A 14,792-nucleotide genomic window follows, 5' to 3' on the forward strand; every position below is an offset into this window, starting at 1 on the left:
GACCACTGCTTTTACTTAAATTTGTGAGTGGTAAACGCATCCCTGATATTTCATTTAAAAAAAAATGAAAAAAACAAATAATTAGAACATCAATTTTTTTCAAGTTTCACTAATGCAGAAGAGAAAAATGTAATACAGCTGACTTTCAAAAGAAAATCGTATGACCATTCTTTGCACATGTAACCACAAACATCATATTTCAATAGGCAAACAAACAAAAATAATCACTCTGGTATTTTGAATAATCAAGCATTTCACAAATGTTTCCATACTGACAAAATGGGATTGTCTCACATTGACCAAAAATTTATATAATGAAATAATGTGGTTATTAAAATACTTTCTTACTTTTCTTATATGCAATAAAATTACAATATTATTGCACAATATATGGAAATAGAATATGAATATGAATATGAATATATATATTATTTAATATAAGAGGAAAATGAAAGTTTACTTCATAGCACAAGTCAGGACTTCATAATCTTGTGTAAGTTGAATGTTAGCATGTTTCTAGAGGCCTGGGTACATTCAAGTAGAAGCCATCCATAAATAAGACCCTAATTCTACCTTATATTTCACTGAGATTTCCCTTTCTTTGCAAAAACATTTCAACTGTTACAGAATTAACTTACCAGACAAAAAGTAATTAGTTTGAATACCTAATGGAAGCCACTTTATTTTAGCCCTATCTTTATTTAAAAAATAAAATTAAAATTTTTGAAAACCCATGCAGATTTAACAACCAAAAATATAATTGAGTTTTTGACACAGGTTGTTTCTTTTTTTTACAGAACTGAAAGTTGACAACTTTTACTTTCTAACTTTGTAACTAGGACCACAAATTGTTTCACTTGCTGTGCTTTGGTTTAGTTAAGTAACAGTTCTTTCCCTCTTGTTTTAGTATTGTACCTCCACTGCAGAAGCAACAATATCACTGAAGATTTAAATTAGATTCACTCCCCTTTTCTGACCTGTGTTTCTATTTGTAGTAATTTCTAGACAATTTCACTGACAAACATCTGCTATTTTTGCAGGCTTCATATAATACAAACAGATGTGAGCTTTTATGTAGCTTATACATCAGGAAACAAGCAGCTGTGTTTTATTACATAAGCCACTCAGTATTATCTCTGAACAGACAATTCTTTATTCTTTGACTATTACAAAACAGAAGTTCCCACAGCTACAGCAGATGTCTGCTACACGAAGAGCTTCATTCAAAAACATAATCCGGAGAGCTGGCCCAGTGGCACATTCTTCCTGCTGAGCTTAGACGTAGGAAGAAGCCACCTCTCACTGCTGGAAGTTTGGGCAGGGAGTCATCTCTGTAACAAGCAATAGATCTTAATCCAATCTCTTCTATTTAGGATGCCTACAAGAGGTCAATTGAAATAACATCTGCTCAGCAGCATGCCTCCTGAAGGAACTCAGAGCAGATCATGGTCTACCCTTGGGCCATAACCCACGGCCCAGTAAAAAGAGAATAGTAATTATGTAAAATTATGAACTTTCACCTCAAATCCTGCAAACACAGAGAGCTGAGACACCAGTTTTCCTCATTCCTTCCTACACATATCAGTTCTGCTCAGTAATGATAAAACTGTTTAGCGACTCCCCACACTCTCTCTTCGTCAGACTACCTCTGCATGATAAAGTTACTGGGTCACTAATAAACAGAACACAGCACCATAGGGGCCACAGACAATGAGGATTATCTCATGATTAATCAGTTGCCAAAAGCCACTGCATTTCTTACTTCATCATCTGGGCTTCCATTTAAACAAAACAGAAATGAGTATTTACTTGTCTTTGAGGGATGGACATTTTGATAGATTATTCTATTGTCTGCATGCCCTGGCCAGTACAAATTTTATTACTGACACAGAGGCGTCTTATAGTACATCTGCAAATTACATGTATCAGACAGAACTTTCTCACATGTAAGAATTCTAGAAGATGCTTAACAGAACACACTAATTGTCTCACAGAAAATAATACAAGGACAAGACTTTGTCTCCAGGAGATCTCAGTTACTGTTGATAAAAACCCCATATAACACTTTACCCTGAAATTAAGTGAAATTAATTTCAAATAGTGTATGCCAACCTATGATTGTATTTAACTGGGATGAAGAAAAATATCCAATAAATGATAATTTCTCTTGATTATGTTTTTTTCATAGAATCATTAGGATTATAGCCATAGATCAGACCCATGACTTCACAATGCAGGTGAAATGGCACTGGCTATTTCAGAAATATATTGTTGAATGCTTAAGATAACTACATTTACCATCTTTCTTTGTTACACCCCTTACCCACAAAAAGTAAAAGGGGGAGCCAATTGAAAACAAAAATCAAAGAATCAGACAAAAAATTTCCCAGAAAAAGATTTCCATACGTTACTCTTTCTAAAAGAAGTGTAAAGTTCTTGGAGAATAAGATGATAGTGTCCTGTTTACTGAGTTCTATATAAATGTCTTGACGCACAATAAGTATTTTATGAAGCAAGTGACACAAACACTTCATGGTAATCATCTATCTTTAAATGACTATGTTTTCCTACATCATTTCTAGAGAGATGCTTGCCTGCAATAATAGATATTTCAAAAGAGTAGATTCCAGTAACCCTTATGTAAAAACAATGCTAATCTCATGCTTTGATTAGTCAGAGAGCTGGCAACCACTAAAACACATTTTGTAAAAGGGAGACATAGTAAACTTAACCTCATACCTCGTAAAAAGCTTTGTAGTCATCCCAGCAGTGGCTCTCAGCATCCTGTAAAATGCTTGTAGCACAAACTCTGACGCAGTAGCTCGTAATTTGAAACTGGAGAATGTTGATGAATTCCTGGTATTGTTGGACAGGCACAAGGAACAGAGATCTGTTCAGAGAGAATTATTAAAGAGACAATGATTGAAAGGCTGTGCATTAGGAGGTAACGATCCCTAGTACTGCAAATAGTTTTGATTAGTAGGTATCAATCATTCGTTTCCTCTTGGTCCTGTAGGCTGAACCTAGGATTCAGTTTGGCAACTTTTTGTTTCAAAAGTTCTTAAAATATGTCTCCTTGTCTAGAAATTCACATTTAACCAAGTAACTGAGAAATAAATTACTTCATCCTATTTTCTGAGTCAAGTACATTTGTCATTCACTTATTTGGAGTTTCTGTGTTGCAGCATACTTGCATCAGCAATAATTACATCAGCACTGAGTTTGATAAAACATATGCATAGAGTACAGATTGCTTTTGGTAGATATGTACTAAAACTCTTTGATAATACACCTAAGTGGAATTTTTGAGCAGTATTTTGGCTCAGACTTTCCACTCACAAAGATCTCCTGCACTTCATGCAGGAGAGAATAAAACATCAGAGGGAAAGGAACTCAACAGTGCATATAACCACTTGGAAATCATACATTCCTTAGAAATTGTGCTAGTTCAGGGTCCCTCCCCAAAAGCACCATTCCTACTTTTATATTGCACATGGCTAGGAACATGTGAACTGATAAAGAGACTCCTAGTATCTTAAGTCAAAATCTCCTAAGAGCAAGTGCAGTTATATTGCCCCCCAGGTCAAAGACTGTCTTTGACTTTACACTCCTACTTCATATCTTCTCTAATTTTTATTCTGCATGTAATAATAAATTAAATTCTAAAACTACATTGGATGTACTTCTTTACATGCCTGAATACACCAAGATGGTGTAAGGAAAAAGCACAGAAATGTGTTTTTATATTGTTCTCTCAGACTGCTATGTGCTAAATCAGATAGTATGAAAATTAAGCTTTTGCAAAGGTCAGAAAAGGAAATTAGGCTCTCTATTTTTATGACCGCAGGGTACATCCAGTTCCCTGGACAATCCTATTTTCTCAAATCTAATAATTAAAAAATATTGATCTGCAAATCAAGTGCAGATATTACACATAAATAATTTGTTTTGTAATGCCTGCTTTAGACTATCAGGTTGATTCAGGTAGTTCCATAAACAGTACACATACTTCATGTGTTAAAAATAATGATGCAATTTGGAAAACTACTACCATACTGTATCACCAAAATGGAATGAAGTCTCATATTATTTATGTTTGAATAAAACATTTTAAGTAAAAAGGACATACTTTTTGCTTGTTTCTCTCATTAAATTGCTATACATTGTAAAATGCTGAAAGACATATATCGCTGTGGAAAGAGCAGCATACAGGTCTTGCAGGGGAGCCTTCACGGGAACGTCTTTGCTTTTCTCCTCTAGTCTTGCCAGGACAGCTGTTGCCACTTTGCTGCAGGCCTCTACAAAGTTTCCTCTAATTTCCTGAAGAGAATCATCTCTGCAGGCCAGAGCCAATGGAAGCAATGTGTCGAGTTCTTCCATGATGTCAGAACAAAACTGAGAGAAATAAATGTGGCACCAAGTTATTTGTATTCTGACAGCATTGCTTAATTTATACACGCTAGGGCCAGTTTCTTGAATAATGAAATTGGCAAGAAACATAAATATGTTGAATCAGCCTTGCAAACATTTTAATCTCTTGAACAGAGGAGTAACATTTCTTTAAAGTAAATGAAATATTCTTTCATTAATTCTTGCTTTAAAGCTGCATATTCTATACTAGGGGAAGAATTAAAACCATTTTATGCTAGTAACGCCTTCATTTGGTTTTGATGTCACTAAATGTACATTCAAAGCACAAGGTTAACTCCTTGGAAATAAAGATTATTTTCTAAACTAATTAATTTTGAAAAATACAGGAACATATTTATTAACACTGAATTTGGAAACAAACTTCTCATCTCTTAATAAATTGATCTCCCAAAAATTATCTCCCCAAAGCTCACGTGTTATTTCAAGCATTCATTAACAGCATTCCAAATCTACTAGAATAGTTGCAAAGCTTACTAAAAGAAGTCTTTCAAATATACCTTTCCTTGCAAAAAGAATTTAATTAATAAATGGCCTTTCAGCCAAATCAAATAACTAAATTGGCATTATTACTGGTTATGCCAATTAGTTGAATGGCATGTCTAATGATATGAATACAGGAAATCCCTTTATAGCCATATTTCAAAGCTTTCAACATTTTCCCATCGAACCACTTGGTAACAGAGCAGATACTAATCAGAATGCTTTAGAACTTTTTGGCTGAAAAAAAAATAATGCCAGTGAAGTTTAAAAGTTAATTCTTTCAAGTACAAACTGTGGGCTATTGTATAAAGCTCCGTTCAGCTTCACATTGTAATGCCGCTCCCTTTCTTCTTAATTCCATTTATATAAGATATAGAATATTAATAGTACTGTAAGTACTTCAAAGTGTAGATGGCAAACAGCCTTGGCATTCTGTCTCCCTTCAAACTTCAGATCTTTTGATACCTGCCTTAGCAATTCGTTTTGGTTGCTCCTCCTGTTGGACTGCTCTGCAGGACTCCCTCATTTGCTGGTTGTTTACAAGACTCATTGCACAGCCTGCAGCTGAAAACTCTTCTTTCTGTTCATGTTGAAGAATTTTAGATGAAAAATCCTCAATTGCTATTGTTATACAGTGAGCCACAGAAGAAGACAGGTCTTTAAATGCATTTCTCCAGCAAAAATTCAGTAAAATAGGCTGAAATACAAATTAAATCAATCCAAAGTCATTATTGAATGTTAATATTGTCTGAAAATTAAATGTACATTGGTAATTACATTACAGGGCAGCATCATATTTTGAAATTAATTTAAAGAATTTAACAAAATAGTCCACTAGCACTGAAATCATATTAAAAGCAGTATTACCACTCAACAAAAATGAACATACTTAACAACATTAAACTTGTCATCACATTTTTGAGAAAAAACAACTCCTGTTTAAACATGACAGCTTTTAAAATCATGCTTTATTTTTATTTGATTTGCAATCTTTAACAGAATCTACTTAACAAAGTCAAAAGAACTTACAGACATTTTCAATAGTATAACAAGTAATCTGGTAATGTATACCGTGTAATGATTTTCACTGCAAGGTAACAACTGGAAGTTACTAACCATGAATCTGAATGGGAAATGCTTAAGAGAAGCTGGTTTTAACACAGCCACACCGTATTTCACTTTTCTAGAGATGGATTTAGCAAAGGTTAAAATGTTTAGACACGGATTTGTACTTTTCAGCCAACGCTGGCTTTTGCTGTGGTTTACGTCAGTTCCCTGCCTTCTTTAAACAGCGATTTCTGAAGTTATCTGAAATATAATAGTTGCCAGAAGTAGACACAGTAGGAAATCATCACTTTTCAACTTATCTGACTTTGCATTGCTCTTATGACTTACATCAGACTAAACCTGTCCAGAAGTGGCCAGTTGAGAATTGCACCATTGTAAGAGACATATTTTAATGACATAACACGATGTTCAGTAAAGATCACCACCATGAGGGCATAGGAGGAGAAAAGAAGAGGATTCCTAACTATTCCTGCAGCTACAATATTAAATTGGAAGAGAATGAAGGGCTACAAAGTGAAGCCCTTCCAATTTACTTCAATTTAAAAGTTGTATCCTTCCTCTCCCTCTCCCCACTCACAACATCCAGCTCCTGTAAGCACAGAGACAGCCCCCATTGACACACATTTTTGCACTCTTTCTTTCGGTGGGGATCAAGTACAGTCCAATCTACCCAAAATATTTTTCCTGTAGTACATAAAAACATTAGTCTCACACAATAATCCAATTTTTTAAAAAATCAGCATTAAAATTGAGCCATTAAATAATTAAATTCCACTACCATAAAGTATCAGACTTGTTGGAGCATCTAGGTCTCATAAGATCAACAATCAAAATGTGTTTAGTAGTAAATGGTAGCCAGATAAAAACTTAATCTTGTACATACATTTTACAAGGCATAGTGCTTATTACACAGTAGTTTGTTGGCATCAAAGAAACTAGACATTGAGTGAGTACCTGTACCTCTAGGAAGAATCATTATGATCAAATTCTACGAACTTCATAGACTTTCTTTAAAATTATACGTATAATACTAAGAAAGCTGTCATATTTCAGCACTTTTTTCTGTTTTGTTATGAGGTATCTTATACTTACATTCTTTCTGTTATTAAATACTAAAAACCAATCACTTCTTTGAATGCCATAAGATTTTATTCCATTTCAACTGAAACTTTGCACATAAAAGTAATCACAGTAGCTAAAGTAATAAAACTACAGCAATAGATGTTTATAATGAACATAGCGAAAGTCTACACTGGAGACACACACAAAAGAAAACCCCATACAAAGTGTAAGACTCTTTTCATACTCACCTCCTCTACCTGAAGTAACTGTTCAGGAAGCATGCTGGTTTCATTTGCTCTAGTTTCTCCTATTAAAAGCTCCCCACTAGCTCTCTTCAGAACTCCTGCACAGTATGATAAAAGAGATCAAAGTTAAGATTAATTCTGTAGAAAAGTCAGCAGCCTACAACATCTTCTGATATATCAATATGAAGCACAAAAAAACCCCTCCAGAAGATGTAGGGGAATACTAATACTATGATAAAGTCAAATTCAAGTTATACACAGTTCCTTTTATATACCATGATAAAATCCACATCCTGTTGCAATCATATTTTATATGAATGCACATATAATATGTAAAATATGGTTTCTTTTGTCATTAATTAATTTTAATGCTGATTGTGAAGTCACATCTTCTTAGAACAGATAACATTAGATCATCTGTATAGAAATTGATTTCTACTCTTTTTCAATAAATTATATCAATTGAACACTAATATATTTTTACAGTTTCTGCTTATTTGGAAACACCAATATAATAAGAATAAAAAGACAGTCAGTTAGTACAGTTATTATTAGAAAAATTATGCCTTATAAAAAACTAAAGAACAAGGGAAGCTCCTTAAGAAGGGCTGGTAAAACGCTCACTCATAAATCTTAGAGTAATGTGAATATTGCCCCAGTTTTGTCAAGGACAAACTAGTATCTGGGGTTGGTATCACTTTTATCAGTGTTTCAAGAAATCCAGGTTCCTGAAGTGCATTGATGGTTCCTCTTTCAAGTGATACAAGCACAAATGGAGGTGCTTGCTAAGGCAGCCTTAGCTGCAGTGACCATGACACAGTGGAGTTCCAAATCCTGAGAGCAGGGAGGAGGGTGAAAAGCAAGATCACAGCCCCAGGCTTCAGAAGAGCAGACTTTGGCCTCTGCCAATATCTGCTTAAAGAGTCTCATGGGATAAGGGTCTAGGTAATGGGACACAAGAAATTTGATTAATATTCAAGGATCACCTCTGCCAAGCTCAAGACAGTTGAAAAAACAAAAATATCAGAAGGCCTGCATGCATGAACAAGAAGATCCTAGCCAAACTCAAACACAAAACAAAGCATACAGAGCATGGAAGTAAGGATGTGTAACCCAGGAGTGGGGCATAAACAATTTCTAAGCATAAAGTTAAGGAAGCTAAAGCCCAAAGGCAACTAATTTGGCCAGGGATGTCAAAGACAAAAAGATGGCCTCCTATAAGTACAGAGATGATAAATGGAAGACTAGGGAAAACATAAGCCTATTGCTCAACAAGATGAGGGACCTTGTAACACAGATACGGAAAACTGTGATTCACTGAATGTTTTCTTCAACTCAGTATTTAACAGCAAAACCAGCATTCAGGAATCCCAGGCCCAAGACCAAGAGGTAAAGCTGGAGCAAGGAAGACATACTCTTGGTGGAAGGGGATCAGGTTTGAGAATGACTAAGCAAACTCAATATGAGGAAATCCTTGGGCCCTCATAGGATGCACCTGCAAGGGTGGAGGGAGCTGGCAGATGTCATTGCAAGGCCACTCTCAATAATCTTTGATCAATCATGGCAACTGGGAGAAGAGTCCAAAGGCAGGAAGAAAGCAAATGTCACTCCTATCTTCAAATAGGGCAAGGAGGAGGTCTCAGGGAATCAGAGTCTTGTCAATCTCACTTCAGCCCCAAGGAAGGTGACAGAGGTATTTCCAGGCACATTGCTGACAAAGAATTTATCAAGCGTATTCAGCATGGCTTCAAGAAGGGGAAGTCATGCTTGACCAACTTGAAAAACTCCTATGAAAAAATGAGTGGCCTAGTAGATGAGGGGGCAACACTGGATATTGTTTACATGGACTTCAGTAAAGCCCATGGCATTGTCTCCCATAAAATCTCATTATAGGACAAGCTGTAAAGAAGATCTTGATGTGTGAGCTAGATAAGCAGTCAGTAAGGTGAGCTGAAAACTGGTTAAATAGCCAGGCTCCAAATGCAGCGACCTGTGGCAAAAACTCTAGTTTAAGGCCAGTAATTAGCAATATATCTCAGGGGCAATACTGGGTCCCATCCTGTTTAACATCTTCATTAATGATCTGGATGATAAGGTAGAGTGTACCCTCAGCAAGTTTGCAGCTGACATCAAACTGGATGGCAGATGGTCATGGTGCCATCCAGAAGGACCTCAGCAGGCTGAAGAAATGGGCACATTAAAACATCATAAAGTCCAAGAAGGATATGAGCAAAGTCATGCACCTGGGGAGGAGCTAACCCAGGCATCAGTCTAGGTTGGAGGTGTCCCAGCTGGAGAGAAGCTTTGCATAAAAGGACCTGGGGGTCCAGGACAACACAAAGGTGAACATAAGCCAGCAAAGAAGGCTTATGGTATCTGGTTTGCATAAGGCAAAGAGTTGTCAGCAGGTCAAAGGAAATGATTCTTCGTGTCTGCTCAACACAGGTGAGGCACACATGGAGCGATGTGTGCAGTTCTGGGTTACTCAGCACAAGATAGACATGAGCATAATGGAGAGTGTCCAACAAAGGGCCATGGAAGAGGATAAAGGGAATGGATCATCTCTTCCACGAGGACAGGCTGAGAGCACTGGGACTGTCAGCCAACAGAAGAGAAGGCTAGTAGCAGGATGTATTGTTAATGTATAAAAATACCTGAAAGGAGGGTCCAAATAGGCCAGAATCAGACTTGCCCAGTGACAGGGACAGTGGCCAAAGGCTCAGACAGACACAAAGACAGGAGGTTTCCTCTGAACATAAGGAAACATTTTTTTTTTTACTTTGAAGGTGACCAAACACTGTAAGGTTGTCCAGAAACGTTATGGAATCTCCATCCTTGGAGATACTCAAAAACTATCTGGACATAATTGTGGGCAATTGTTTGTAAAGGCCTTGCTTGAGCAGGGATTGTTGGACAACATGACCTCTAAAGGTCCTTTCTAACCTCAACCATTTTGCAATGCTGTGAGTGACAAAGAAATACAAGAATTACAGCAAACTATATGGTAGTTTAAAAATCTGTCATGTAGTATAAAGCCAATAAACAACACTGGTGCAGATATTCCTAATGTAATGTACTAATATGTACATAATATGTATGTATTTCACATTATGTAATGTACATAATGAAATTAAAAGAGGTTTTAAATGACTAGGTGCTGCCAAAGCGTTGTTGAAGATTATCTTCTAAGCATAAACTTTGAGGTCTTCAGTGATCTGAAGCCATTAGTACTACATGGCCAAGGTTTAAAGAGCCTTTTTCTTTCTATGAAATTTCTAGCATTTAAACATATATAGGATTTCATTTATCCGAAGTAGATTTTACCTTTCCCCTAATCAATTTGCATTCTGAAAAATGAACACTATTTTTCATACACCTATACAACACTGTAGAGCTTTGAAGTTTTGGTGGGTTTTTTTGTTTGGTTTAATTTTTTTTGTAGTTTTTTGTTTCCCCAAATACTGTTTTTGTTTGCATTTTCAAAAGACATTGACAGATTTGAGCTGGGAAAAATGAAAAGTAAAATGGTAGAACATAAAACCAAAACATATTAAGCAGACCATCCAACACCCTGATCATTCAACACATTACAGACAGCACCGTAAACTTAGAGGGCTTTTTCAGTATGTTTTAATGTATTTTATGGTGATGTTTCCAACAGCTTTCTTTAGAAATTAGTCTAGAATTAAAAAGATACAAACAACTCCAACTGACTGGATATTTTCCCTCTTTTCTATTCTGTGCTTTCTACCTTAAATTTAGGGTTTTTTTCCCTGCAATTCTCCTTTTTTTAAAGATGTAACATAATATTCTAACTATAAGCACAAGTAAGCATCTATATATTCACATTCTCATATTATTGTTTCTACTTAGATCTGCTATTTATAACTTTCTTAGCTGATGGTAGATTTCTAACTCCAGGATCAGAGGCAAAGAGCCAAATGATGTTTACACTCGCATCAGTAATTTTAAAGGCTCCTTCATTATTAAATTAACATGTTCTACTAGATTACCCCACCTCCTTTTTCAATTAACAGTCTAGGCACTCCTGCTTTATATACACATCTATCTATCTATCTGTCTATCTATCTATCATCCATCCATCCATCCATCCATCCATCTATCTGCATGTAGGCTCATACATATTAAAAACTTCACTGGTCTTCTCAAGTAAGTCCCAAGTTCCAGTGTCCCATATTTTGCTGAGTTCCTTTGGCTTCTCAAATTTTTGCTTTCCCCAAATCTCATTTGGGTAAGGTTGGCCCTAAACATCATCAATTTAGCCTCCATCTAGCAAGGGTTCCCTTCACACTTTGTATTGAACATCATACACCTAGCCACAGCCCCCATAAGCCTCCACTCTTCAGATGCTACTGTGATCCTCCTCTCAAACATTATTTCCACAGAGACAGGTAACAAATTATACCCTCCCTGTCCTGTAACTTCTTCACTTGTGTGAGAGACTGGAAGGATTGCTGGCTCAAAACATTTTGGGTGTGTGTGTGAGGGAAAGAGGGAGGTCAGGCCGTGTATTGCTCCATACACTCTGCCCTCTCCAGGCCCGTATCCCAGCCCCACAGGAGCCACCAATCCCCAGCACATTTCAGGCAATGCTCCACACCCTGCTCCTGGAGCCTCAGTTCAGACCCAGAGTGGCCAGATGATGAACTCCCACCTGGGGAAGGGCCCAGGAAAGCCAAAGGGTATTTAACCTGAAACACGTGAGCTGAGCATGTCTCAACCCTACATCCTCTTGGAACTTGTATCAGCTGAACACTACTGAAACCAGGAGTAGTAGTTATACTTGTTCTTTTCTATCTTTCTCTCTTTTTCTGTTTTCTTCTTCTAATTCCCTTTTCTTGGAATTTTTGAGTAACTTGAAATTGAATGGGCTTAGAGTCTGCTAAGTTGAATGGGCTAAGTTCATGCTTTGAGAAGTATTTTCTGTTGACTGAATGCTGCCCTAAACCTTTGGCCAAAGTTCTTTGATTTCCTGAAGTTGCCAGTAAAGTTCTTTCTGATGATTTGACCTCTTGAGAGTATCTTGTTGGTATTTGTCCCATGCATCTAACTCAGAATATATGAAAGACCACAAGCCCTTTTAAGTGTCCCAAGTGAGGGTTTTAGGGCCTTAAAACTTGTCTTCTGTCTGTCTTGCCCTAATCAGCAAACTCTCCTGGGAAACAGAAGTGCAGCTTTATTCAAGGTATAGCTGCTACTCAGCCCAAATTAGTTTGCACTGCAGACAGGAAGGCTGTGGGTCAGAGGAAGCATACCTATCTAGATTACCAGTTTTCTTAACAATTTCTCTGACTCCTCTCTTTAAGTAGAGAATCCTTCTCATATGGTTGTTTAGAGAAGAGAATTTGCAGAAAGAGACCAGAATCAATTGGATGTTGTGAAAGAAGATGGGGCTGAAGGAAAACATGTCATTTTCTCATACTTGCTCCCTTTCCAGAGCATATTCTACACCTTCACCATTCTTGATTATTAGGAAAGATTGGATTAACCACAAATCCTTGCTATATCTTTCTTGAAACTTATACAAACTTGATAGATTGGTCATAATTTGTGTACTTCCCTTGGTTTACCAGCCCAGCAGCATTAATAATTTTTATTGTAAACAATCAGAACAATATTATATCCAGTGCTACACTTCAAATCAAAACACTTCAGGCAACTTTCCTTGTGTGTATTAGAATTTGTCTGGGATTATTCTTCTCTTCAAAACTAATTCTGTTTGCCTAAGTCCCCTTTGTCTACAATTTATTTAATTATTTTTCCAATTCAGTATTTTACTGGATTTTGTAATGATGGTTACAAGGACCAAAGAGTGACAGTAACATGTCTTGCATTATAAACATAATTATTTTTATTTCTTATAAGAAGTTCTACTAATTATTTTTTACTATAGAATTCCACAGCTTTCCCATTTTTATAGCATTTGGGGCCATAAGAACAGTCATTGTGACAGAATCTTGCATGCAGCATAGAATAGCAAAGCATCACAGAAAACTTTTGTATGACCACTCACTATCTGTGTATAAGCTAAGTATCAGTGCCATCAAAGTAGCTTAGAAACTGCATTCAGCCAGCTCAGCCAGAACTTTTATTGAAACCATACTGGTAACAACACACCTTGCAGAAGTGGGAAGAACTATTCCTCCAGAAATATAAATAATAACTGACTAACTATGGGTCAAAAAACCCTGCTTTCTATCTTCATTAATGGATCTCTTGTTTTACTAGACTGAGCAAACTGTACTAACACAGACGCAGAAAATGTACATCTGAAATCATACTCCCCTCCTAGGGTAAACTGATCCTCACCTTGGATTGATCCATTGAAGGTCTGTATTTGTTAAGGAAGATACTTGAATGTCTTATGTTGGGACCAAAGCAAAAGTCACAATTTTTTTAATTTTCAATTGCATCTTTTGCAGTATTGCAACTTTGCAATAGAAGTCTGTTAGGTGGATAGACTTCAAAAATTTCATTCTAAGTTCCTTTTATTACACTTTCCAGAAATGGATATAGAATTAACGATTTCTCCTTAAGGCGTGAAGGAAAGACCTTTGAAAATCTTCCCAGTCTCATGAAACAGAGCTTGTAAACCTAAGAACTTGACAACTTAAGACACTGTGACACTTAACCACAGTGTTTTCAAGCACTCCACTGGAAAAAAGCCTTTCTTGGTATTCATTATCTGATCTGTCCAAAGTTCACTTTTCTCACTGAAATCAGGGGGAAAAGTGAGACAGATGAAAGCACATTAGATATTTTTGATTTTTTAAAACTCTTAACAAGAAGCTTCTGAAAACCCAAGAGGAAAGAGAAATCTAACTTAAAGATGGAAAGAGAATGCAACTTAACAGAGTTCTAAGCCAAAATCTCCTGCTTAACATGTTCCAGATTGCTTGAAAGAAAAACCCTGTGATGCTGCAAGTACTAGGTATGTCAGAACATCTCACGAATTTCAACTGAATGTAAATAATGAAGTAGACTATCTCATCACAGAAAGCAAGACAAGATACCTGGAGATGAAAGGGTTAAATAGCCAAGAAAAAACTGGAGGTGGTTACTCTGCTAATTTTATGAAATCTAATGCCTGTAGCGGAACAAAGCAAGGTTATGCACCATTGTGAGTAATTGCTCTGTAAACAATAGAAAAATACAGATACCTTTTCTCTGAAAGGCAGTGTAGAAGTCTTGTCCAGATGCCACACTAACTTTCAAGGGTGGAAAAAAACCACATTATCACTTGTTTGTCCAATAATTTTGCATGATTTTCTCCTTTCATCTGATTTGAAAGATAACTTGGAGAACATACTGCATATTTATACTAACTTTTTTAAAAAATTGTGCTTAGGTAACACAAATAGAATTTTAAATTACACTCAAACCTTGGCATGTACATATTGCTCATCACGGAACACTAAGTTACCGCTGGTAAAGTCAAAAAATAAATTCAGGAAGAATTGGATGAAGAACAGTGAAAAGAAGTTA

At 36.4% G+C, this 14,792-nt stretch overlaps 1 protein-coding gene across 7 annotated transcripts in view; it reads right to left on the minus strand.

Annotated features, from left to right (window-relative positions):
* The window catches only part of KIAA0825 (KIAA0825 ortholog), a 245,961-nt gene that overhangs the window by 160,724 nt on the left and 70,445 nt on the right, over window positions 1-14,792 (minus strand). For 6 of the 7 annotated variants that reach the window (XR_014846836.1, XM_085042656.1, XM_085042655.1 and 3 more), the window contains 4 exons: window positions 7,290-7,384; window positions 5,381-5,608; window positions 4,130-4,395; window positions 2,740-2,890 (listed from right to left, as the gene is read on the minus strand). Coding sequence is in view for 6 of the 7 variants with exons in the window: in XM_085042656.1 (XP_084898782.1) it covers window positions 2,740-2,890; window positions 4,130-4,395; window positions 5,381-5,608; window positions 7,290-7,384 (740 nt within the window). In the remaining variant the exon portion in view is untranslated. The remainder of the gene's footprint in view (window positions 1-2,739; window positions 2,891-4,129; window positions 4,396-5,380; window positions 5,609-7,289; window positions 7,385-14,792) is intronic. The other variant, XM_085042658.1, reaches the window with a different exon arrangement.

Source organism: Lichenostomus cassidix, chromosome Z, assembly GCF_008360975.1.
Source record: "Lichenostomus cassidix isolate B80296 chromosome Z, HeHo_3.0, whole genome shotgun sequence".
Taxonomy (NCBI): Eukaryota; Metazoa; Chordata; class Aves; order Passeriformes; family Meliphagidae; genus Lichenostomus; species Lichenostomus cassidix.